At 54.6% G+C, this 24,344-nt stretch overlaps 1 protein-coding gene across 2 annotated transcripts in view; it reads left to right on the top strand.

The window, feature by feature from the left end:
• Positions 1 to 24,344, top strand: part of KCNT1 (potassium sodium-activated channel subfamily T member 1) — an 89,107-nt gene that overhangs the window by 41,927 nt on the left and 22,836 nt on the right. The window contains exons 1-7 of one of the 2 annotated variants that reach the window (XM_049832816.1): positions 636 to 906; positions 11,954 to 11,995; positions 20,472 to 20,551; positions 21,640 to 21,739; positions 22,983 to 23,039; positions 23,402 to 23,450; positions 24,010 to 24,069. In XM_049832816.1, coding sequence (XP_049688773.1) covers positions 758 to 906; positions 11,954 to 11,995; positions 20,472 to 20,551; positions 21,640 to 21,739; positions 22,983 to 23,039; positions 23,402 to 23,450; positions 24,010 to 24,069 — 537 coding nt within the window. In that variant the 5' untranslated portion in view covers positions 636 to 757. Of the gene's footprint in view, positions 1 to 635; positions 907 to 11,953; positions 11,996 to 20,471; positions 20,552 to 21,639; positions 21,740 to 22,982; positions 23,040 to 23,401; positions 23,451 to 24,009; positions 24,070 to 24,344 lie in introns of those variants that run through there. The other variant, XM_049832815.1, reaches the window with a different exon arrangement.

Below are 24,344 nucleotides of genomic sequence, written 5' to 3'. Positions count from 1 at the left end.
TTTTCTGTTTGACATCTTGAGAAATCGATGCCAAGCATGTTCAAGGGGCAGCAGCTTTTGTTCTCACCTGAAGAGGGAAAGCTGAGTTGTTCTGGGACAGGTAGTGGGCACCTCTCCAGGCACTGTTTTAGCCTGGCCAGGCGAGCAGGGATTGAGTCCCTGTGGCCTCTCAGAGAGAAGGAGCAGCGAGTTCCTCTCGGCTCAGTTCACAGCGGGTGCATTTAGGAGGGGACCTTGCTCTGCTGCTTTGTGTCTGCGAGCCAAGCACGCTGAGTCTAGTCCCTGGCATGCAGTCCACACACTGCTCTTTACACAGAGGAATAAGATAAAATAGCTTCCTCCCCCTCACGTTGCTACTGAAAAACAGGGATGGGGAAAAAATAATCCCTCAGCCCCTGCCGTGCTTGTGGTGATAAGAGCAATGCAATCATTTCTTTAAAGGAGGCAGCCAAGGCAATTACATTATTTACTAAACAAAGCCATTTCAGAGATTTCTGCATCGTGGATGTTTTCTCGGTCATTTTGCACCAAATTCGTTGCAGCAGCAAGGCCAGAGAGTTTGCCTTGACTCTCCTCACTACCAAAATAAATGTACAGGGCAGGATTGTTCCACTGAGCAGCCGTGAGTGGGGAGAGAGAAGAAGGAAGAGATGGTACGTGCCGACAGCTCTAAACTGAATGCGGTGAGGATTGCTATGTATGAGAGAGTTCAGGGGGAAAAGAGGAGGAAGTCGGAGAGGCAGCCAAAGCTCACGGGATGGCGAGAGCCAAGCTGAAGAATTCCCCTTCAGAGAGCAATTCCCACGTAAAAACTGTCCCACCAGCCTCGACAGAAGATGTCCATGGGGTGAGCCCCTTGTTACCGGCTCGGAGGATGGGATCCTTGGGGAGTGATGTCGGACAAAGGTATTGCAGGACTGCAGTGATGCGTGGGGCTTTGTGGGTGGGGGAGGCAGCACCTTTTATCTTTTAAATGAGAGAGAAAGGATTAGTGCCACCATGGGCTGGAGGGGTGGTGGATCAAATCTTTCCGATAGCTATGTTAAAGAGCCACACCAGCTCCAAAGTTGTATTATGAAATAGGTAGCTGGAGCAGAAGAAAGCCAGTTCCTTTAAATTTTTTATAAGTGCTTCTTGGTTTTTTTATATGCCAAAAGCATGTCTGAATGGCAGCCCCGAGACTGTGGGGCTGCCACACAACACTGCTAACTTGCATTGCGCCTTATCTGTGCAGTATAAGACCGAAGCTTATTTACACTGCTAATGCCACAGTATGCAATGTACATAAGCACCATGTTTGCATGGAAGGAGAGATACTCAATCCCCATCTGAGGAATAATTTATCTACAACTGCAAAAAAAAAAAAAAAAAAAAAAAAAAAAGAAAAAGCTACCATACAAAATGCTGCAGCCTCTTTCTGCAAGCACACAGCTGATGTGTACAGAAAGAAATGAGCTGGTTTTGAGGAGAATAAAAATGCTTTACATTGCACTTGAATTACAGTGTTTCAGAAGAAGTCAGGTCCCCTAGTTATGATGAGGATGCATATGTCAGTAATTTAGTTCTTGTTCTGTTCATTCCATTTTCTGTTTTATACCCCCCCCCCCCCCCCCAATCCATTCAGCCTTTCAGCCCATCCATGCTGTCTTCCTTCTTGGCAAAAATTGCCTCACCTGTGATTGTGTACTGTATATCTTCCAGGATGTAATTCGGTGCTGTTTCTCTCTCTGGTTTCCAGTGCAAATTAGCACTGTAGGAAAGCTGCTGCTGACAGTGAATTTTACTTGTTTGGCTTTAGATTGGAAGGAGTTAACCACCTCAGCTTCAGTATCTTGGTGTATCTCACTGGTGGGCTGGGGGGAAGATGGCAACAAACCAGGATTAGCAGATGTGGTCCCCACTGGGGAAGCCGAGGAGGGAGGTGTGCATTGCGGGAGCAAGGCAGGGGCATCGGCGTGGTCATTCCCCCGGTGCCGACTTTAGTCTCCAGGTCTGGGATGCAGAGTCCTGGCGTACTTGCGGAACTGAGAGTGCATGTCTTGGTCTGATGTGTGGTGTGTCAACTCTCCAGATGGCACCGATGCCAGTTCTCTGGTGAGCAGACACTTGGATCTTGTGGGTCGGTGCCTTCTGACTTTATGAGGCGAGGGCTTACGTGTGTGGAAAGCTGCAAATGGGCATCGTGTGGGGGCATTGGAACTAAATCCCTGAAGCTTGTGTGGTCTCCACATGTTTGGACAAGCAATCTGTATCTGCTCCCAGTGTTAATCAGACTGCTTTCGCTCTATTTTCGTGTCTTGCTTTCATTGCTTCAAAGAGACATCAAGGATTGACCTGTTCTGGGGGTACCTACATCTCTGAAGGCAGGTCCCCAACAGTACTGTTGGCGAAGCCATTGGAGTGAGCTTGCTGCCTTCCCTGTGCCTTTCCAGGCACTGTTGATGTACCCCTCATAACAGTGCCAGGATGTTCGCATCCCGATGCACTGGGGCTAGAAAAAGATTCCTACTTGCAACCGGGGGACTCTTGCAACTCATCCCAACCACTGCTAATCCGCTGCAATTAAACACCCAAGAGGGGCTTTTCCTCTTCTGCGCTCAGGGGCTTGGCGGGTGCCTGCCCAGGACCAGGGAGCCAAACCTTCATCCCAGAGCTGATCCTCCTTGTCTCTTGGGGGGAGCATGGCACAAAGGAGGGATGCTGCAAGACATCATTGGATCTGGGGGGGCAGCAATTCAAAAAATCACATAGCTGCAGTGTTTTAGGGGTCCCTCGCCGGAAGGCCAAGCGTGCAGAGTACAAGCAGGGTGCCTCAGGGCTTTATAAAAGAACCCAATTCCCTGTGTTTCGCTGGAATTTCAAGTGTTTTGCTGCAGTCTTGTTGTAAGGAAGTGATGGTGCCTTGGGCTCTGCTGCTGAGAGGTAGAGAAGTTGATGGCAATGCTTCTATGCTCCTTTGGCAGCGGGCAGAGTCCTGAGAGCTGCCGCTTGCAGTGTCTGAATTCCCGACTGCTGGGCTTTCCTTCTTCTCTGTGCGCTGCTGGTTGACAATTGAGTTGGCAATTAAGATTGAGATTTGTGCACTTCTCTTTCACTCTGTGTGCAAGCAACAAAGGCAGGAAGATTGCTTTGGAAATGATGAATAGTGTGTTTGAGATGCTTCGTCTCCTCCAAAGCCAGACACAAGAAGCGTTATCAAGTTAGCAGTGACAATTGTCACTGGGAGTTGGGATTGAAATTACCAGGTGATGGTGGAAGAAGCAGCTGTGTTACAGGGTGTTCTCAGGGATGCAAATGAATTCTCTAGACGACTGAAACCAGTGAAGTTTATTCTCACCTACTTTATTTACCTCATTACTCTGTCTCTTAGTCATTGCAGCATCTCAAAGCTTTTAGGGGTCCTCAGTCAAAACAGGAGGAAAGGATTTGAGTTCATCTGAAGAGAAACCACTCCACAGCCATGTATTATTCCACACCTGGAGGAAAAAAGGGGACTTCAGGGCTGGCCCTGGGCATCTGGGATGGGGATGCTTTCCTGTGGGTGGGATGGGACGGGCCCAGGCTGCTCACGTGGAAGTGGCTCCTGCTGAAGATGCTTGGAGCTACTTTGGTACCTCAGGGGATGTGACCAGGGCAGGCTCCCGGCCGCTCCGGGGAGGGCAGGCTCTGCTGCCAGACCTGCAGCCCGGGCACTGAAACTCTCCTGGCACGCAGCAATCACGCGGCTGGAGCAAGCCGTGAAAGATTGAGTCTTTCCCCTACGAGCTGGGCTTTTCCTGAGGCAGGTTGGTCCCATGTAGCTTGTGTTGGGGGGGAATTTGAAAGAGAAAGGTGTGATAGGGAACAAAGTCACAGAAAAGCCCAGTGCTGCGCTGTGCTTTCCATGGAGCGGCTCTGGTTTTGGGAGGAAGACGCTGGCAGGCATGAGGACATGTAAATATCTGTGTTTGGATCCCATTTCATGGGCTGGTGAGCTCTCTGTAATACTGGAGATCTGCATTTAAAACCACAAACAAACATTTTTACAAGATAGTCATGTCCTGTTTATGCAGCTCTGCTGGAAGTAGGGGAAACTCTGACCACTACCCATCCTGGGGCAAACTGATACTCTTAAGGGACTGCAAACATAAACGTAAAGTATCTGGTTTTGAAGCTCTGCCCTAAGCCCTGCGAGGGCCCGAGGCTGGCAGTGCTGTGTGTCCCCTCCCTGCCCCGCGTTTCCACCCCTGTCTCTTTGAGTCATGTTTGCTGAGCTGCCGATAGCCGAAATCTGAACTGCTGAGGTTTGGGGAAGAAAATCAGCATTGCAGAAGAGTTGAGGTTGGAGAGGACCTCTGGAGGCCTCTGGTCCAACCCCTTCTCAAAGCTGGACTAACTTTAAAGTTGGCTCAGCTGGCTCAGGACCAGTCCTGCTGAGTTTTGAACATCTCCCAGCGGTGGAGATTTCTCAGCTTCTCTAAGTGCCTAGTTCAGGCTTGATCACTCTCAGGATGAATGATTTTTCCCTTGCTGCATCTTGTACCTGTTCCCTCTTGTCCTTTTACTGCACGCATCCGAGAGGAGGCTGACTACACCTCAGCCGTCAGGTAACTGAGGGCAGCAATTAGATCCTTCCCTCCCTTTCTCTCCTTCAGTCCCACCTCCCACAGCCTCGCCTCGTCTCTCGGTTTGAGATATTTTTGGCAGGAATAAATGGGACTTTGCTTCAGCCATGTTACAGTCAACAAGGTGGCTGCAGCCTGCTCAGTGAGAAATAGCAGCAGTCTGCTAGGGCGAGTTTAATGCAATGTTTCTTGGAGATAAAGCACTTCGGGAAGCGACGAAGCCATCCAAACATGTCTGAAAATGTATTTTCTGACCAATTGATGTTTATTCCCCCAAAGGGGCAGCCAGGCATTAACAAACAGATCTCGCTAAATGTGTTTTCATCGCCTGACGCTGACCAGTGGGAAGGTCCAGTCTGGCCGTTGAAACCATTATAAGCACTCTGTCCTTGCGGCCAGGTTGCCCGGTGATGATCTCCGTAGCAGGTCACGGCAGCAAGTGCCTGGGTGCAATTCCCCCTGCTGTCGAACCATTGCTGTGCCGTATTACTGAATCCCCTCCCGAGGGGACAATAAGTCAACAGCTAATTTTTATTTTTTTTAACATTTCTTTAACAAAAGCTTTTTCCCACAAAGAGCTTTTGGAGACCTATCTCTGTCTTCAGTGAATAGCATATGCTGGTATGCCACTTCAGCTTTCAGTGAGGTGCTTTTGTGCAGGAGAAATGTGGGGCAGGATTTCCCCCGAGCGGGCATTGCCCACCCCTGCCCCTGCCAACACGCACGGTCCAGCCTCAATTCTTCTGCCGCTACTCTCTTGGCTGCCCGCTGAGGGTTTATATCAGAAATTTAAGAAATGCTGAGGCTGGGGGTAGTGGGATGGTTTGGTTACGGGAGGATTTCTGCGTCTGTGCCAGACCTAGCTCCTGCACTTCTCCACTCTGAGCCGGGACCGTCTGTGCCGATTTGTGAAGGGGGCACTGCTGCGTGTCTGGGGGGGCAGGAACCGGCATCGCTGCAGGCAGGGTCCCTGCGGGAGCCTTCACAGAGAAGACCTGAAGGAGAGCCCAGGGGATCCAGAGAGTTTCGCTTACAAAGTGCTTTGGCCTTGATCCACCTTCCCTCCGGCTGGGCAGGGCAGCCCCTCGCGGGGATGTATTTCTGGCGGTGGGAACCTCTGTACGGAGAGCGCTGAGTCCACGTCAGGCTTCGCTATGCCCCGCGGGCGTTTGCTGACAGGGTGTTGATGCTCTGCGATGGTTGCCCAGACTGGAGCACGGCATCTCCGAGCATTCCGCCAGCAGTAACCAAACCGCGGGCTGGTCTCGGAGTTGGGGTCCGACCACCCAGCCTGCCTGCGGGTCCGTGCCCAGCGTCCCAGTGGGAAGGCGCCCGCTGGGCATCGCCTCTCCTCGCAGCCTTGGGTGTAGTTTCCTTGGGTTGTTCCGCCAGGCACCGTTGTACGGCTCTGGGGGCGGGGGGTGGCACTTTAACCTGGGCATTTCTCTCCCGTGTAGCAGTGGGCATTGCTGTGTGATGCTGAGTGTGTTTCCAGTGTAGGACCGCTGCAAAACGGGTTCAATTGCTGAACTCCGTTATAAGGGCAATATGCAAACGCACTGCTTGATCCTGATGAACGGGAAACAATCCCAGATCCCGGCTGCCAGCCCAGCGAGCTGACAGCTGGCATCCTTCGCACTAAACAGAGCCGTTCGTAAACACAGCCAGCGATTTCATCCTGGGCTGCGGCGTGGGGGCTTGAGCCCGGTTGTTTCTTGTGCTCATCCCAGAGCTGTGCTGGAATGATCCCGAGCTCTGCTCATCCTCCCTGCTCTGTACCCACTCCTCTGCGCAGGGACAAGACCCACATCACTGCGTCCCAGCCGGGGCTCAGCTCTGAGCTCCCTCCTGTGGGTTTCGGTTGTGTTTCGGTGGCTGGTCCCGTGTTTGTGGTCCCCATCCCTCAAATCCCTGTCCCCAGGCACACTCTGGCAGAAAAGCGTTTGCACCCCCGTGAGCCCAGGGCGATGCTAACCTCTGAGCTGGCAGCACTGCAACCGGGTGTCTGAGGGGGAACAGGCTGAGCTCTGGAAGTGCTGAGCGCTCCTCCCACGGCTGCTGGTGAGATGCCAGCGCCGCTGAAAATCTTGGTGCCCTATATAGGCGCTGACACGCAGACGAGGTGCCTAACCTAAAGATGCCTACACTTGAAACATGCACTTGGGCTCTGTTTATTTTAGGTCCCTCATTCCCAATCAGGTCCCATCAGGGCATGGGGATTAGCACATTCCTCCTCCTCCTCCTCCAGTGAAGGCTTTCCTGCTCGCGGTGAGAGCGGGATGCCAGGCACGGGCATCCCTCTGAGCGGGCACCAGCTGCCGGCGCTGCCAGCCCAGCCGTCGGCGCCGTGCGGGACCGCGATGGAGCGGGGTCTCGCAGCCCATCTCCGAGCTCACGCACAGTCCTTCCTCTGCAAGGCTCAGCCGCTTGACGGGACCTCAAGGACTCTTCTAGCTCATTAGGGAAGGCAGGGAGGTGTGCGTTAGGGCAGCCTCAGCATCTGTAGGACCTTCTTGCCCAGCGGGCAGAGCCCCGTGCCCAGGCTTGGTAGCGCCCACCCCTTTGGGAGAGCCCAAACTTTCTGGAAGGTAATTGCAGGCAGTGCCAGGAGCTGCCGGGCATTGGGCTGGGGACGGCTCGTCTGGCTGCAGCGGGCAATGCTGCGTTTTTGGCACTGCACCTTGTTTGTTTCTAAACCCTATGTGTTTTAGTTGCGATGTAGGTTTTGCAGAGGAACGCCAAGAAAAAACTACCTCTGCGATGAAACAAGAGCCCCTCGGTGGGGAGGAGGCAGCTGAGCTCACGCCGCCGGCGTGCTGCCTGCCTGCATGGCGTGCTTTGCTGCCGGTGGCGGGAGGGTTTGTTCGTGTGGCACTTCTCCAGCCGTCAGACGGCTGTCAGCGCGTGCCTGGAGCAGTCGGTGGCTTTTCCTGGTGCCCACCAGCAGAACTTGCCGAGCTTCCTCTGGACCGGCGGTGCTGGGGGGCTGGAATCCCTTCCCTGGGGTGATCCCTGCTCCGTCCCACAGCCGGAGCGTGCCTTCCCCTCTCGCACGTGTTTGCAAGCAGAACGCGTGCATCTTCCTCTCCCTTTCCCCTTCCTCTTGCTCGTTCCTTCTCCCCCTCTTTACTTTCTTTTTTCGTCTCCTCCCATCTGTCCTTCTCACATCAGGCTATTTTGGGGGTTGAGTTTCTCACTGTCAATATGGTAGGAACCGTGGTGCATCTCATGTCTTAGAGGATGAACGCCACTTCGGGAAGCCTTCCCAAGCAGTTACCTTGCTTGATTCATTATAACCCCCCTGCCTTGCCCCCGTCTTGGAGGCGCTTCAAGACCAGGGGCTAAAGGGCACTAAATCTGACGGCTCTCTACTCTGGCTCAGAGCCCCTGGTCTTGAAATGCCTCTGAGCCTTGCAAGCGGTTATTAAGCAGCCTGAAGCCAAGTGTGGTGTTGGCAGGTCATTACTTCTGTCTTTGTAACTTCCAGGGGCCTTTAAGTCAAGGCATGATTTATTTATTTTTTTGCTTGGAAATGATGGCCGTAAATTGAATAGGAACTGCACGACAAGAAGTGAATTTTTAATACTCTTCATTTACCAAAATACCTCCTAGAAAAATCAGGAGACAGCAGCAAAGGCACGGAGCTGGCAGGGAGTTTGCTGGGATCTCTGTGCAAGCTCAGCTGAGCTGCTGCCATGCTTTGCTGCTCTCTCTTCCATCCGAGCATCTTTGAGCACTTGAAACCCAGGGACAGTATCCAGCCTCAAATTATCTGCGTGAGGCAGATGAGCTCAATGCCGCTGAGATCCCGCAGCACCCTGGCAGAGCTGGGAGGAGAGCTGGGGCTCGGGGCCGGCTGCCTTCCCTTCCCCAGAGCCAAGGGGACTGGATCTGCAGCCTGAATCCTTGGGGCAGCGGGGCGTGAGGGGTGCTGCCCGCATCCCTGCCCGGTTCGAGGGAGCAGAGCTGCCTTTGCTGGGGTGTGCTGGGGCCGGAGCCGGAGCCGAGGAGGCAGGACGGGGTGAAAAGGTGGCTGCTCAGCCGAGGAGCTGCCGCGCAGCGTGGGCGGGCAGGTGATTGCTCTCTCTTGTACATAAGCAAGGTGTATTAGTGGCTTTTGTTCTAATAATAAATACGCCATTGTCTCTTCACCTTCTAATAAAACCCTTCCATTTTTTAAGGGGCTGCAGCTTGAAACGCGATGACAGACCTGTCTCTGTAGCAGCGAAGTTTCTTCCCCCTCTGCTCCGCTCCTTTCTCTCATCCTTCCCTGCTCTGCCCCTCTCTCCAGGAGATGCTGTTTGTGCCAGCCGGGAGCTCAGCGTCGTGGTTTATGGTTTGCAGGGCTGAGACGAGGGGCTTCAGCTTTGCCTGTGCGGGTACGGCACTTCTCTCCCACACCCCAGACTTTGGAGGGAGTAAAGGCTGGGCTCACTGCCTGTGTCCTACTTATCTTCCATAGTAGGAATGAGGTGAGTCGAGGTTTGTCTGCAGAAGGATACTCACGGAGGCAGATCTGGATGAAATAAAAGTGAATTTAAAGTAGATTATCTGAAATACATTAAAAGTCAGTGTAACCTTTCTGACTCAGTTAAATGGCTTTAATTGTGTATTGTAAATCTACTTTCTTTTCAAGTGAGACCGTGCACAAAAGGGTTCACGCCGTTCTGCTGATCCCCTCTAGAAGTTAACCTGAGTGAATTGTCAGATAAGTGACCCTGCAGACAAATCCGCGAGGGCTGGGGTGGAGTCTGAGGAGCAGCAAAGGGAGGAGGCTTGTGCAGCCCCTCTGGCGCGGGGTTAGCAGCTCTGCTCGGGCCAGGCTTACTCTTTTGAAAAGTTTTGGGGATCTGTAAACAACTGTTTTTCAGATGAGAATTAGAGTGATTTTTAGTTTTCCTAAAAATTTTTCCATATTTTCTCAGCAATTAGACTGTTTATGAGAATTTGGGTGCCTGGTGGGAAGAAGGAGAGGTTTCAGCATGACATCTCAGGGTCGCTTCTTCCCCCTGTGAGCGGCACAAAGCAGCTAGTTCATTGGGAAGCCAACAGCACCTTTTTGTTACTATTTTATTGCACAGAGTGGCCAAAGGCACTGTTGGGGAGGTTTGTGGTCTGTCCGTCACTGGAGTCCCTTTTATTCATGCTGCCTTTTTGTGAGCAAGATGTTTATTTGCCTCGCAAGCCTGTGGCTTGCCTGTTTGGGAAAGGTGTCCTGGGAATCACTCCGGCTCAGCCCGCTGCTCCGGGACCCATGGTGATGCCAGACCTTCGGGGTCTGCAGGACCCCATTGCGCTGTGTGATTAAATGGGCCGTTGCTGGTTAGTTTTCAGGAGTGTTCTTCTGCCTTAGGGAGCTGCAGCTGAAATAAGCCCCTGCTCATACAGTCTTCCCAGTTGCCAGCTGGCAGTATAATAGGAGAAAACCAAATCATTTGCTGTTTCTTTCCCATAAACATCTCTGCGAGACATAAAAGGCTCCTGTGCAAAACCAAACGGGGGTGGAGGGGCTTGAGCAGCCCCTGCTGCTAATGTGGGATAATCCAATTTGGCTGGAGGGAGGTGAGCTGACGGGGCTCCTTCCTGGGGCTACGCTTTGCTCTGGCTTGCAGCTGGAGAAAGTCTGGGTTGTTTGTCACTAAGAAATGCCAGGGCTGCTCCGAGGGACGGCGCAGCTGATAAACCCACCCCGGGGCTTGTTACTGCTGGGAGAGATGGTGCGAGAGAGCACTTGGGTGTGAACCGACTTACTGCTCCGTGATGGTGGCGCCAGCAAGTTAGAAATTAGAAAGGCAGGGGAGCGAAGGGGGCAGGTCAACGGCTTTCTTTGCACAAGCAGATTATTTGTGGGCAAGGCTGGCTGTGCGGCCCCAGGGGCACAAACCCGGGCTGGCGGGGGGGGTTCCTGCGGGACGCCCCCCTTGGGCTCCTGGGAGGCCAGGAGCGATGGCCGAGGCTTGGCCGGGGCTGAGCCTGCAGCCCCAGCTCTCCCCACGAGCAGCCCCAGCACCTCCTGCCCCCACGGCCCCCCGAGCAGCTCCCTGGGGAGGGCTGGTGGCCGGGCTCGCGGGGAAGCAGGGCTGCGTGGGAGCCTCTTGTCTAGACAGAGCATCTTCTCGGCTCCCCCGGCTCCCTCCCTCAAGGTCCTCCGGCATCTCTCCCAAGCTGAGCAGATCTCCCAAGCTGAACATCTCCCGTGGGTCTCCTGGGTCTGATGTGGGGGGACGTCGCTGTCGGTGTCACCCAGGATGGCAGCTCCGGTCGGCACAGCCTGCGCGCTCCGCGGGCGTTTCGGCTTTCGGGGTGATGGGTTCCTCCCTGCAGCCTTCACACAGATAATAAAAGAAGAGTAGCAGCAAACTAAATCATGCCGCAGGGAGGCCTTCAGCTCAGGGATGAATTAGCTTTCCTTTGGACTCGCATTTTAATTGAAATGTCAATTTATTGCTTTTATTTAGTTTGAACTATGCTGGAGTGCTGTGGACTCATAAAGCACAAAGTAAAATAAAAGAAAAACCTTTACGAGCTGCAACTGCCCCCTTTGCTTTGGTTATATTTCTCGATTGCCCTGACTCGCGTTAAATAAGGACAGGAGAGAGGGCACTGCTGGACACTGGGAGGCAGGGAAGGGCTCCAGCTCAGGTGACAGGGACCCGTGGCCATCCACAGGGATGGATATGTCTTGAAGAGAGTGTTGGTTTTGCAGAGGGAATTTTTTTCTTTGCAGCTGCGATTGCTTTGTTTCTTAGCACTGTGCTGCTGGCTGCGGGATGTACAGTACACGAGCACGGTCCCTTCGCCTCCCACCCACTCTCATACATCTCTGTGTTCTTCTTTCTCCCCCTGCCATGACCCCCTCATGTTACCCTCATCATTCTTTTCTGTTCCTTTATTTTGTTTTCCCTTCTCTGGTTATCACCTGTGTCTGTAAAATCATCTCTGTGAAGGTGTGCGTAGGAGAAAGGCCATGTTAGTTCCTAAAAACACCCCAACCAGCATCTCTCAAAATCTAATTTCTCCACAGAAAGTGAGACACTGATTTGAGACAGAGCAGCGATGCAGTTTGCGAGATTCATTAAAAGAAACCCCCCAAAATCATACAAAATGTTTTTATCCGCGGAGCTGAGTCCTTAAAGGGGCCGTACACTGGCAAAGCCACCAGAGCATCGCCAGGTCCCCAGCATCCCCGGCCGGGGACCTCAGCAGGGACACGTCCCAGGCACGGTGCGACCCCCGGCCGAGCACTTGGGCGGTCGCTTGTCCCTCCTGGCACAGCTCCGGCTCTCGCGCTGGTTTCTGCCTGGCGGCTGTACGTTTCCCTCACCTCCTGTGATGCTCTCGCTCTGTAGGCCACACGCCGAGGACTTCAGCGTGGATTCCTCCTTCTCGCAGTAAGTGCACCGCACGCGTTTCCTTGCGCCGGCGCTGCGGGGAGGGGGGGTGAGGGCTGCTGTGGCGCCGCCGGCCCCAGGGACCATCACTCTTCCACTGGGGAGAAGCCAACCGCATTCTCCGGAGAGCGAAAACCTCCTTGCCGTTCGGGGGGGGGGGGTGCGGTGCATGTGCGCATGGTGCCTCATGAGCCAAGTATTTTGGGCGGTACCTGCCGCCAAGAACAGCGGTTAGCCTTGACTTTAAATTAGCGGTAGATTATTCTGCTTTTAAGGGAGTTGATAAGCATGAGGTTGGTTTTTTACTGCTCTTGGCACCAAGGAGTTGTGTACAGGACTGGCAAGCCCTTCTGAAAGAGCAATGGTTCCCACCATGGGGAAGACTAGCTGCGCTCAGAGACAGACAAGTTTCTTGGTGAAGGAGTGATGTCTTTGGCAGCAAATTGGTGATTACCCATTAGCGATGAGCTCCATGCGCAGACTCTAATTAAACAATCCAGATTCATCAGCAGAAGCAATTATAGGAGCAGACTCATGAGTGTCAATATCCAATGTTGCAAAACAAATAAGCCAAACAAAACACAGCGTGTTATTCCATTGCTGCTTCTCTTTCTGGGTTTTAATCTTTTTAATTATTATTATTATTCTATTAAGAGCAAGCGATGCCACTGCCCGGCCTCAAGCAGCGTGGGGCCAGGGCTGGGGCTGCTCCATGTATCCTCAGTGAGGCTGTGAAGACCTTGGATGGGAAATGCAGCGGGAAGATGGCTTGGGGGATGAGCGTGTCCTTGCCCAGGACCTGTCTCTGGGGATGCGTGTCCTCGCACAGTGCTGAGCGAGAGCCCTCTGCCCACGTAGGGGGAGGCCTGGATCAGGCCCCCGCATAACACGTCATTACTGGCAAGGCCTCCCCAGTTTTTATCACTACAGATTCACGTACCCTTTCCTGCAGTGTGTGTCAGGGCTGGCCAACGCCTGCGTCCCAGCTCAGCAGAGCCCTTGTGCCCTCAGTGTGGTGCCTCCTGCCCAGCCTTTATCCCCCCGACACAGGAGTGCTTGTGCGGATGAGTTTAGGGCATCGTTCATCTCACGGTGCAGGATGAGTGGCTGCGAGGACTGGTGTGTGAAGCCAGCCTTGGCCTCGGGCAGAATTTTTCCAGAAGTGGCAGCTTGGAGCTTGCTTTTCATCCCCCCGAAATAGAATTGCAGTATTACTGCTGGAGCCAGGATGCCATTACCTGCATCCAGCTGTGTTTAATTTGCTGCAGAGTGGTTGGCAATATCGCTCCTTTCTTTGGGCAAAAATCACACTCCATAATAAAACAGGAGATGCTTTTTTTCCAATTTATTCCCATGATAAATGCATGAAATCTTGAAGAAACAAGTTTTTGAGCTGGTCCTGGGGCAATGTGTGCCACAGCATCCTGATTCCCAGTGCAGCGTGTCTATTGGTGTGGGACTCAATTTTGCTAATCATCGTTTGTGATGTGCCTTGGCATGTGCTCTGCCCGGAGCAGCTCAGCCAGCTCATTCCTGGTGCTGCGTGAGCCGTGGCTCTGAGTGCTCCATCAGTCCCATGGGGCCACCCCGGCAGCTTGACCGAGAGGCCGGAGCTGGCGGGAGCAGCTGCCTTCCCGCAGGGCTGCGACGGTGCCGTGGTGGCCGCGACGGTGCCGTGGTGGCCGCGACGGTGCCATGGTGGCCACGGCGGTGCCATGGTGGCCACGGCAGTGCCACAGTGGCCGTGACGGTGCCACAGTGGCCGCAATGGTGCCCGTGAAAGTCTACTGAGTGCCTTGGGGCTGGGTGCTGCCACGGTCTATGGGGATCGTCTGGGGCTGTGCAGAATGAGGAGGGAAGTGGCTTCAGTATTGCAGCCACTAAGGGATGGGGGACAAGAGTGCTTCGTAGAACATGGGCAGATTTCCTCTGTTTGCAATACGTGGCCTTTGGGACCGTGCAGGCTCTCGCCCTGGTCTCCCAAGTGCTCTCAGGTACCTCCCAGGCGCTGAAACCTTCGCCCTGAGAGAGGTCTCCCCTCTCCCCTTCCCTGCGCGGGTCAGCAGCATTGGCTGGGGGGGCTCTTCCCCCCAAAGTGGGGAGAGGCGAGCGATGCCGCGGCTCCCAGTCCCTCTCTGGTTACTTTTGGGCTTTCTTGTTTAAAAATGTGCTAGAGGTTTGTTGGAGAAGCTGCTGCAGTGAGAGACGTCCAGAGGTGTTTGATAAACCCCTGGAGAAGCGGAGCTATTGATGGAGGAAGGCTCCGAGCGTGCTGGCGGTGCTACACGACTCGGTGGGAGGGTGACAGGGTGTCCACGCCACGTTCGGCTTGCAGAACAGCCGAGCCTGGAGCTTGCGGAAGAGGCAACGAAGCAAAACCAGGCTGGTCCCTGCCTGGTGCATGGGGGCATGCAGGGGGGTGCGGTGGGAGATGCCCCCCCAGAGCCGTGCAGCCCCACGTGGTTTTGAAGCCGTTTTCTTGCACACTCGCCGGTGCTGAGCCGGTACAGCCTCGTTGAAACCCGCAACCCTCCTCCTTTGAGTAATTGTTCAATTACTGCTTATTGAGCGTGGGGGCAGCTTGTTCCCTGTTTCTCACTTTGGCAGGCGCCCAGGTTTTCTATACGCACACAGCCGTACAGCTATTCCCTCTTCCCACCTCAAAACTGTGCGCTGGGAGCAGCTCAGCGAGCTGGGAGCTCTGGTGGGAAGGGCCGTAGCTGTTCCCTGTCCTCTACTCATCCCAGGATACATGGAGGGTGGCAAAAGCGCAGATCACAGAGGTGGTGTTCAGTACACAAAGCTCACTCGGTGTCATCCGTCTTGCGTTAGCTTCTGTACCCCAATGCCTGTTACCATCAGGGAAAACGGTGGAAAAAAAGAAAGAGCATCTCCGAAGGAAATCAGGAGGGCTGGCAGCTGCGGGAGACGTGCCTGGGTAGTTCACGTGGTTGCCATCAGCAGGTGTCTGAGCCGTAGGCTGGCTGGTTTGGTGGTTTATTTGAGAAGAACTTTGACTTCCACTTGGCTTCCCCTGATGCCCCGCGGGGCCGTGCTGGCACCGGCCGCCCTGGGTGCTGGGCCGGTGGCTGAGCGAAGGACCAGCAGCAGCCCGGCTGGGATGCGGTGCTTTTAGCAGCACTCTGCCTTTTGCACAATATCCCCTGCCGTTCCTTGCGCTGCAGGATGCTGAGAGCAGAAATGTTGCAGACCTGCACTTCAGCGCTGCTCCTCACCTTCCTCTGCCCGGGGCTGCATCTGGTACCCACAGCCCATCCCTCGTGAGCCCACCTGGGCCATCAGCACATTTCTTTAATTTCAGCTATTGTATGCCGCAGCCACGTTTCTTATGTATTTGACAGCTGTGGTTTTGCAGGGAGGATGCAGAGCCGTCCTCCGGGCTCAGCCAGAGTGGGGGGGTCAAGTGGGGTCTCATCTGAGAGTACACCATCTTGGCAGAAGTGGGTGTTGGCAGCCACCAGATTGCAGAGGTTTTGGTTTTGTTTTGTTTTTTTTTCTCCCCATATCTCTGAAGAGTCTCATTTGCATCCCACTACGTGATGGGGGAAGTTTCTTGAGAAATTTCCTGGAACAAGAACGGCATTTCCCACCCAGCCAGAGTGTGAGAGCAAGGATTGGCGCTGCGGAGAGATGCTGAGATTTTTTTTCTTGTCTTTCAAGAGCCATATTTTTTTGGAAGATACCCTTCTCATGGCAGGAAGTCTCTGTTACAAAATAGAGCAAAACTCCCTGGGCACCTAAGCCCTTTTTTGGAAAGCAGCAGGGCAGCAGGGAGGCTTTGGGCAGCGTCCCAGCGCAGGGGGTGGCAGCTCGCTCCCGTGGCCGGCCGGTGGATTTTGGAGCCGTCTCAGTTTTCAGGCCATGCTTGGTGGCTGTCACATGCCGCGGGGACTGGAGGGGAGCTGCCTGCGCCCGACTGCCCATGTAAGTCTCCCGGGGACGCAGAGCTCGGGGGTACATCTCCGTCCCCCGTCCCTGCCCGCGCTGCCCGGGCGGGTGAGCCCTGGCGTGGGGCTGCACGTGGGTTGCTATTTTTTGTGGTTTACTTGTCTTTAAGGGGAGCGTGTTTATCCCCAGCTCTCTGGGGAAGGCACAAGTATGGAGCTGGGGCTGTGCTCCTCGGTGTCTATTTTAATGCCGTCGAGCTGGGCTGTGCTCGTCCCGGTCTTGCATCCTGCACTTTTCTGAAAAAACTATTGTGTCTTTTTTGGGAACTCATCATCTTAGAACAAATTGCCTCCAATCTTAGATTAATAAAGTACAATAAATAACCGAACAAAGAAAATGAAATTGCTCAGGCATTATGAAGTGCATAATAGCGGTAATTACACTTCCAAGCAGAGGGCTTGTAACTAAACTTGTACCGTGATGATTATCTGTGGCCCGGGGAGGTTCAGCCGGGGCGAGGCGGGGGGGAGCGGCGTGCTGCCTGCACCCCTCGCTGCTGCCTGCACCCCTCGCTGCTGCCCAGGCTGGGCTGGGACCACGCTGCCCGGCTGGCGGGAGGGATGCCCGGCCGGCGGGAGGGATGCCCGGCCGGTGGGAGGGATGCCCGGCTGGCAGGAGGGGGCTGGCCGGAGGGATGCCCGGCCATGGCAGCGGGGAGGGGGCAGTTTGAATGACCCAGCTTGGCTGAGAAGCTGTGAAGGCAAAGCCAGTCGGGGTGTATGTTTTGGGGTGGTAATGCAGTCGGAGTTTAGCTTGATTTTTATTTGAAGTTAACTTCTTGACAACGAAATTCCAGAGTATATTTTAGAGGGTACGATCTCCTTCCCTCAACTGGAAGCGGAGTAGGAGCTTTGATGCTTTTGGGTGGTTGCTGCTGCCTGGTAAAAGCCATCGCTCGCTCAGTGGGTCGGTGCTGGGGTGTTGGGGTAACCTGGTGCCGCAGAGCGGGTGCAGTGTCGGACCGGGGCAGTGTCCTGGTCCCCGTCCTGCCGAGCCCTTGCTCTGCCCTCCCTCCTCCTCCAGACAGAACCACGGGCGCTGCCGGCGCTCGGCAGGGCATCGGCCCACAGGAGCCCGTACAGCTCCAGGGGCTCAGCCCAGAAACCAGCGACGCAGGTTGTCTGCACAAGAACGTGTTCTTTCTAGGTTCTATTTCTTCATCTCTTAGCAGTGATAAATACCCCCATTCCCCTCCAAGACCTGCTTCAGTTGCTTTCCAAGTGTTTCTTCTTCCTGCAGCCATTAGGATGGATAAATACATGGGCTACTTTTTGTCACAAAAAGTTAGATCTCTTCTAATCGTTCAGTTCTCTTATCCATCAGCGTTTATATTCATAGTCTCGAGGTGGGCTGCAACACTATAGATCAGCAAACCATCTGTCTGGCGACAGAGATTTATATTGCTGTTTGTTTCTTTGGTGTGGAAGCGAATGTCTGGGAGAGGAATCGTGCTCCCTGAAGTCTCCCTCTCCTCGATGCACTTAATCCTCAGGGACTCTGATGAATGTGGTGCCCAGCGCTCACAACAGAGCTGAAGGCCAGTTCCTGGCATTTCCTGGGTATTTTTAATAAGGAGAAGGAGCAATTAGTTTGTGTGTGCAGTGCCATGAGCAATTACGGCAGCTGATTTATGCCCTGACACAGATAAACTATTTGCCAAGTCTGGCTTTGGGAACAATTAATTTTAACACGTGTTAAACCTGCGCTTCCGAAGCTCTGCGTTTATGGCTGCTTGCTCCTAAGGCATTGCGCTGGCCGAGCCGGCGTTCATAAATTCTCCTCGCACCCCAGCGCTCGCCGTCCCCGCAGCAGGGTCCGTGGTTGCCCACTCGCCTGCCCGCTCCCTTCTCGTGCCAGGAGTGAGTTCGGTGCAAATTCCCCCGGCTGCCCTCCCTGCTCCTTGGGCTGCCCGGTCCCCGTGAGCATCGGAGCCCCAGGGGAGGACGCAGGCTCAAGTCCTGTCCCTGCCGCTGCTGGCTGGGGACATTTGGGGTGAGATATGTTCTTGGTGAGCCCCCACAGCTGCTGCCTCAGGTGCATTTGTGTTTTAGCATTTTTCTTCAGCTGATGCTGTGAAATGTCCTGGCGAGGAGCGACGCGCTCATATCGCTGCTGATGGGCTTGCTGAGTGCTGCCAGCCATACCTGGGCATCCTTCCCCTTGGCATTCTAAGCAGCACACATGCCAAATATCTTAACGGGGTTAGTGGCTGCCCCACCGAGGCTGTTGGTTATTGTCACCTCCGTTACGGAGCTGCTCGGTGCGTGATGACCTGCCAAGGGACCTGGGCAGGGCACGGGGTCCGCAGAGGACATGCCTGCAGGTGGGCAGCAGGAGCTCAGTGTTTGCTTCCCGGTTAAGGCTCCTGATTTCTTTCCTCTCCAGCACCGTCGATGGGGACAAGGTGACCCTGCAGCAGCTCCGGAGCCGGCGGGGCTCAGACGGCTGCATCTCACCCACCTCCCCAGCTGCACCCGGTCCAGGCTGTGCTGCTCCAGCAGCGTTAGGGAGATGCTGAAGGACGAGGCTCTCGGAGCGGGTCAGCCACCCCCAGCCTGTCACCCGGTCCCTGCCGGCCACCAGACCAGGCAGCTGCCGGTGGTTCCCGCTGCGTCCCTCCAAGGGAGGTTAAGCCAGAGAGCGGTTACTGGCTTATGGCAGGAGCACGCAAAGTTTGATAGCCCGTATAAAATTTTATCCCAGCCATCGTGCCTGAGGTGATGGGTTTCTCTCTGTGCGTTTGCTTTTTGTACATAAGAGCCTTGTAAATTAAAAATCTGACTTTTCAACCTGATAAGGGAGTCTGTGAGAAGCCCTGAGGAGCTCTCAAGCGTGTGCCTGGCTTTTTACATGCTGGGCAGTTTGCCCACAAGCAGTCAGGCTGGCTGTGAAATGCCAGCGGGCGCTGGTGGGTATCAAGACGAGGGACTCCTGAGCGATGAGGGTCTCATAAAACCCTTTCCCAGTTTGCTGCCCGATCAGCTCAGCAGTAACGCTCGGTAAATATTTGTTTATCCCTCTGTTGTCAGAGCGTGTAGCAGCTGCTTTCCAATAAATCACGATTCGGTGGCATGTGCCAGGGAGCACGCTCAGCTGGAGTTGGCACCATGTGTGCACTGGGGTTGCACAGGCTAAATAGAAGGGGGAGATAGGTTTAATGACTAGCACTGTGAATTTGCTCGCTTTGGTCTATGCCTTGGCTTGATAAAATGCCTGATTAATGAGATCTTGATGACCTCTTCCAAGCAGTTAAAAAAATAGTGATAATAGTAGCACTTACTTAACAGACTTGTTGAATACAGTGAAATAGGGGAAATGGCTAATTCATTGCACTTAACTCCATTATCAGCTGTAACAGTAATGAACAGACTGTCTTGCTTAGAGACTGAAGCCGAGGCATCAGAAAACCATCTCTTTTTCGCCTGCACTTAGCAGGCAGGAGTGTAATTTATAACGCTGCCTAGTGTGAATAAGTGAGTTTGCAAAGGGCTGCGGGCGTTTCTAAAGTAATAGGAGAGGTGGGTGGCAGATGAGCTGAGCAGGGACCGGTTTCTCCTGCACACCCTTAATCCGGGTCTGCTTGATCCCAGACCCCACTGACATCCGTGGTGAGGAACCTCCAGCCTTGGTGAGGCTTTCCCCCATCCACGCAGCTGTGGGCATCCACCCGGCACGGGGGGAGCGGCAGGAGGGCTGCGGATGGGGGTCGGTGATGGAGACTGGAGCAGCTGAAGATGAAGAAGTGCCCGTGGTGGTCTCAGCGGGGGACGGGCCATTTTCAGTTTCACCTGCAGCTCCTCCCTGCCGGTTTCTACAAAGTGCCCCAGTGGGCAACTCCCTGCCACGGCGCCTTGTCCCTGTGCCACAAGTCACCAGCGGCTCCGAATGCCAAGTGACGTTGGGAGTTGGTTGGCAGCTCCTGTTTTTTTTCTGGAATGGCCAAATGCGGTAGCTTAGCAACAAAGGGAATTTTTCTCCTTTTAGATCAGATTTGTTTTTTAACAGCTTCAGTGCTGAATGTTGCTCCTACCCGGACAGAGCCAGGGCATGGGCGTACCGGGGATGTCGCCCTCGCCAGCTCCGGCTCTGCTGCAGCCACAGATGATCGGAGCAGATAAAACATTGCTGGGGGAGACTGCTCCGAGGCCACCGCTTTTCTGAGGGGCTTTGAATGTTGTAAAGTGTGCGGGAAAGGAGAAGTTTGCAAGTCCGAAGTCAGCTGGTTGCACGTGAATGAAAGCAAACCCTCAACCCAAAGCAGATTTGGCTCCATGGGTCGTAATTTCTGCTTTGGCAGTTGTCGATGCACCATGTCCTGGTGCTCACGGCTGGTGGTACCAGTGATTTGGTACTGTGGGAGGAACTGGGAGCCTGGGGCTGAGCCCGGGGTCTGCTGTGGGCTGCTCTGGGGGGTCACCCAGCCGGGATGGGGGAACGGAGCTCTTGTGGGGCTCCAGGTCTGACCTGCCACCCTGCTGATGGGCTCCTCTGGGTGCTTTCCCCTCAGGGTGCAGGTCGAGTTCTACGTGAATGAAAACACCTTCAAGGAGCGGCTGAAGCTCTTCTTCATCAAAAACCAGCGATCGAGTGAGTGCTCCATGCGCAGAATGAGCGTCTGCCGGGAGAAACCAAACCCTGCCCGAGCTCGAGAGCTGTTCTCTGTCCCCGTCGTGGGACGAGAAGCCATTGCCATCTGCTGGTGGCTGTTTCCCTGAGCGTCCCCAGCGCTGGCTGCCCAGCCCAGGGCTGCCGCTGCCTGTTGGCCTTTCTGTTGGGTGTTGGCCAACTTGGTTTGGTGGGAACGCGGTTGAACGGGGACTAGGGGATGCTGCCTGCCACCTTTGCTCGCTGGGGACAAACACAGCATGGGAACCAGCTGGGACAAGTTGGCCGGGAGCAGGGTGGGTGTTGGGAGCTGCTCGGGGAGGGGGTCAGGGAGCAAATGTCCCCATCACAGAGCCGGCGATGCTCCCCCAGCCCGCAGGGAGGTCAGCGGCTGTGCAGACAGCCGAGGCAGGCTCCGAGTTACCCGCTCCTGCTTCAGCCATCCGGGTTAATATCCACTTGACTAATGGTGTTTTTATTTTCTTTCTCCGAGATGTCATTAGCCGTCTGGAGGGAGTCTGCTCGTTAATTTATAAATTCACATTTTCTTTTCCTCCCTGCATCCTGTTGTCTTGTTAAAAAGCTGGAGCATAGCACAACAGGGTGCCCACGGGGAAGTTTTTAATGAAAATGTGATGAATTTCTCACTTGTAATTTGAGTAATAACCCGATGAACTGGCTGGGGAGGGAGACCGGATAAAGCAGCAGCTTTTGCTCGCCGTCCCTCCTCCTGCAAGCTGTTTGCAGTGCAGTGAGCGGAGCGGGGCCCTGGCCCTGCCTAGCTGATGCTTTTTAATGGATGCCTGTTAATGAGGGGATACGCTCCGGCAGCTCCTCATTTGTCTCTCACATCTATCGGGGCCAGCAAGGAGCTGACTCATTGTTGCTTATTTCTACATTGGTTTCCTATATATCTGACACTGGGTAGGATGCGTAGAGCCCTGGGCAAAGCGTGAGCAACACCCTGCAAAACTTGTAGGAAACTAAAGGTGCTGTGCTGTGGGGTGCAAAGGTGCCTGGGGTGCCCGGGGGGTGCTGCCTGGCCCACGCCGTGCTCCCCTCTGCCGCAGGCCTGAGGATCCGGCTCTTCAACTTCTCGCTGAAGCTGCTCACCTGCCTCCTGTACATCGTCCGCGTCCTGCTCGACAACCCGGAGGAGGGTATAGGCTGGTGAGTGCCCCCGCCGACACCGCCGGGCCCCCCAGCCCAGCCTGGGCAGCGGTGAGCGTGGGTGCGGCGGCAGCCGCTCGCCGGGTGCGAGGATGCACGACGGACGGCTTTTCTCACTCCAGCCGTTTGAATTGGTAGTTTAGCAAAACTCGCCGGTCCTGGTGGGCTTTGCTCCCTGCTCAAGCCCCATGGAGAGGCACGTGGGTGTCTGCTGGCCCCGCACGGCGCTCGGGGAAAAGGTGGTGGAAAAATTCAGCGTCACGTTCATTTCCAAATGCTGTCTGGCTCTAATGGTCAGGGGTGTAACGTGGCCTTCAGACGCAGGCAAGAGCTCATGACTTCAGTGAATTGCCGTGCAAGTATTTCCTGAACGCTGATGCCCTTGAAGACACTTATGCTAAATCCCATTTAAGCATTTGGGAAGGAAATACACTGTGCCATTTAGATCCCCGAGGTGACAGATGATTACATACATCAGCTTTGCTCTGGGTTTCAGTAAAAGCCTATTTTTAATACGTCCTTGCTTTGTTTAGCTCACATACAGTGTGGGGGGTTTTTGTCAAGAGCTAGGAGAATTAGCAATTTGATTTTCTCTTTGTAAAGGTTGCAGACTACTAAGTACATCTGCGTGGTCCAAAAGTGGTTTCAAACCTGCAAGAATTAAGCGTGACACAGACACGCATCCTTGAAAGGTTTAGCACAGCTGCCGTTCGGGGCAGCCCACTTTCCTGAGGGTTTGTGGCAAAATAAACCCTGGCCAGTAGGAATGCATCCCCTGCAGCAAGGCAGGGGGAGAACTTGGCTTCAGCGCTGCCTGGCAGGCTGCTCGGGCCCAGCTAGCCTTGTCCTAGAAGCCGAAGCTCGGTAGTGTTTGCTAATTGTAACCTGGTAATTAATTCCCAGCTGCAGCCCTGTGTTCATGCAGTGTGCCCAGGGAGCCCCGTGCCTGGCCAGTATCAGTATTTTGCAGCATCTCTGGTACGGACTGAAGTTCCTGGCGGGTCTTGTTCTCCAGTAATAAGATGTTAAAAACTGCCTGGGTGAGATAGGCTCCTGTCGAAAGCCCCGGCTATAGGGACCAGCGTGCGTTTGGACCCGTGGGACTGTTGTCCAGGGGCCTCCCGCAGCACCAGGACAGTGCGGCCAGGGCACCCCATGAGCCCGGGGACCCCACGCCAGCACCCCTTTTCCTTCCCCCCCACCGCTGACTGCTTTCCCCTGCTTTGTCTTTCTCTTCTCCTAGCTGGGAATGCGAAAAGCAGAATTACACGGCGTTCAACCAGTCCACAAAGATAAACTGGTGAGTCAAGAGTCGCTCCGGTGCTGGGGTCTGGCTCTGCTGGGACGTGGGGACACGGCGATGGATGTGGCTGGCGCTGGCAGCTGCCTGTGGCCATTTTTTGGTCATGGGGCTGCTCGAGGGATGTGGAGCAGCATCCCAGGATGAAATCGATTGACAAGTGCCTGTGGGTGCATCCTTGGGAACGGCTTATTCCCAGTGCAGAGGCTGCTTGACCAAACCACGCAGTAAGGAACGCCAGGACCAGTCCTGTGCTGGAGCCTGCATCAGTGATGGCCTCAGATTTGCATTTGGTGGGGGGTAAAGGTTGGGCTACAATTAGTTGGGCTACAGTTTAGATCCAGTTTGAATTTTCTTCGCAGGTCACACATCTTCTGGGTGGATAGAAAAATGCCGCTGTGGGCTGTGCAGGTGAGTGCCCAGACCTCAGACGTGGTGATGCAGGAGCGCAGCGGCAGCTGGGGTTCGAGCTCTGCCGCCAGCGGGTCTCTGTGCATCCTCTGCCCGCAACAGCGAGGGGCAACGGGTTGTCTTGGGTGAGCAGAAAACGAGCCGGGGCTTCTGTTGGGAGCAGCCCCATAGCCCTGGGTGAAAATCCTGGGGGCTGATAGGAGAGGACAAGCTGTAGGAAGATAAAATCATGAGGCTGGGTCAACTCCCCAGCCTGGATGCAGCTGTACCACTAACAGGCTATTTTCAGGCCGGGCAGTCGCCTGGGGAATCGCTTGCAGGAGGGTTGGGCGCCCGTCGGCTTCTGCTCAGGGCTACCTGCTCAGAGCCTGCCGCTCGTGCGTGGCTGACATTCACACGTCAAACCCCAACGGGTGCAGGGAAAGCAAACAAACAAGCCCTCGTCCGCGTTACCCACGGGCTCCTCGTCACGCAGGGCAGGGAGGGCTCGGCAGAGCTCTGAGCGACTGCCGATGCGTCGGACGAGCCCTCAGCAGCCTTTGCCTGTCTGTCTCCGCAGGTCAGCATAGCTTTAATCAGCTTTCTGGAGACCATGCTGCTCATCTATCTCAGCTACAAGGTAAGTGCCCCGGGGCGGGCGGTGGACAGCGATGTGCCGCCTGGGTCCGAGCCCCTGGCATGAATTCATTTCTCCTTCGTTGAGCTGTCTGAAGCCTGAAGCATCCCAAGAGGACACTTGTCTCCGCTACGTCTCAGCTGCCTGTGGCTGTTTTCCTTTCTCGTTCCCCCCTCAGGCTGCTGGATAAGTGTTGTGCAGAGCAGAGCTGGGGGATCTCTTCTTTTTCTACTTTCCTTTAAATTCAGGACTGTTTTACAAAGGCTCGCTCTTTTTAG

This window comes from Accipiter gentilis, chromosome 29 (assembly GCF_929443795.1).
Source record: "Accipiter gentilis chromosome 29, bAccGen1.1, whole genome shotgun sequence".
In the NCBI taxonomy this organism is placed as follows: domain Eukaryota; kingdom Metazoa; phylum Chordata; class Aves; order Accipitriformes; family Accipitridae; genus Astur; species Astur gentilis.
Note: the sequence above shows the minus strand (reverse complement) of the source record. Positions and strands in the feature narration are given on the sequence as shown.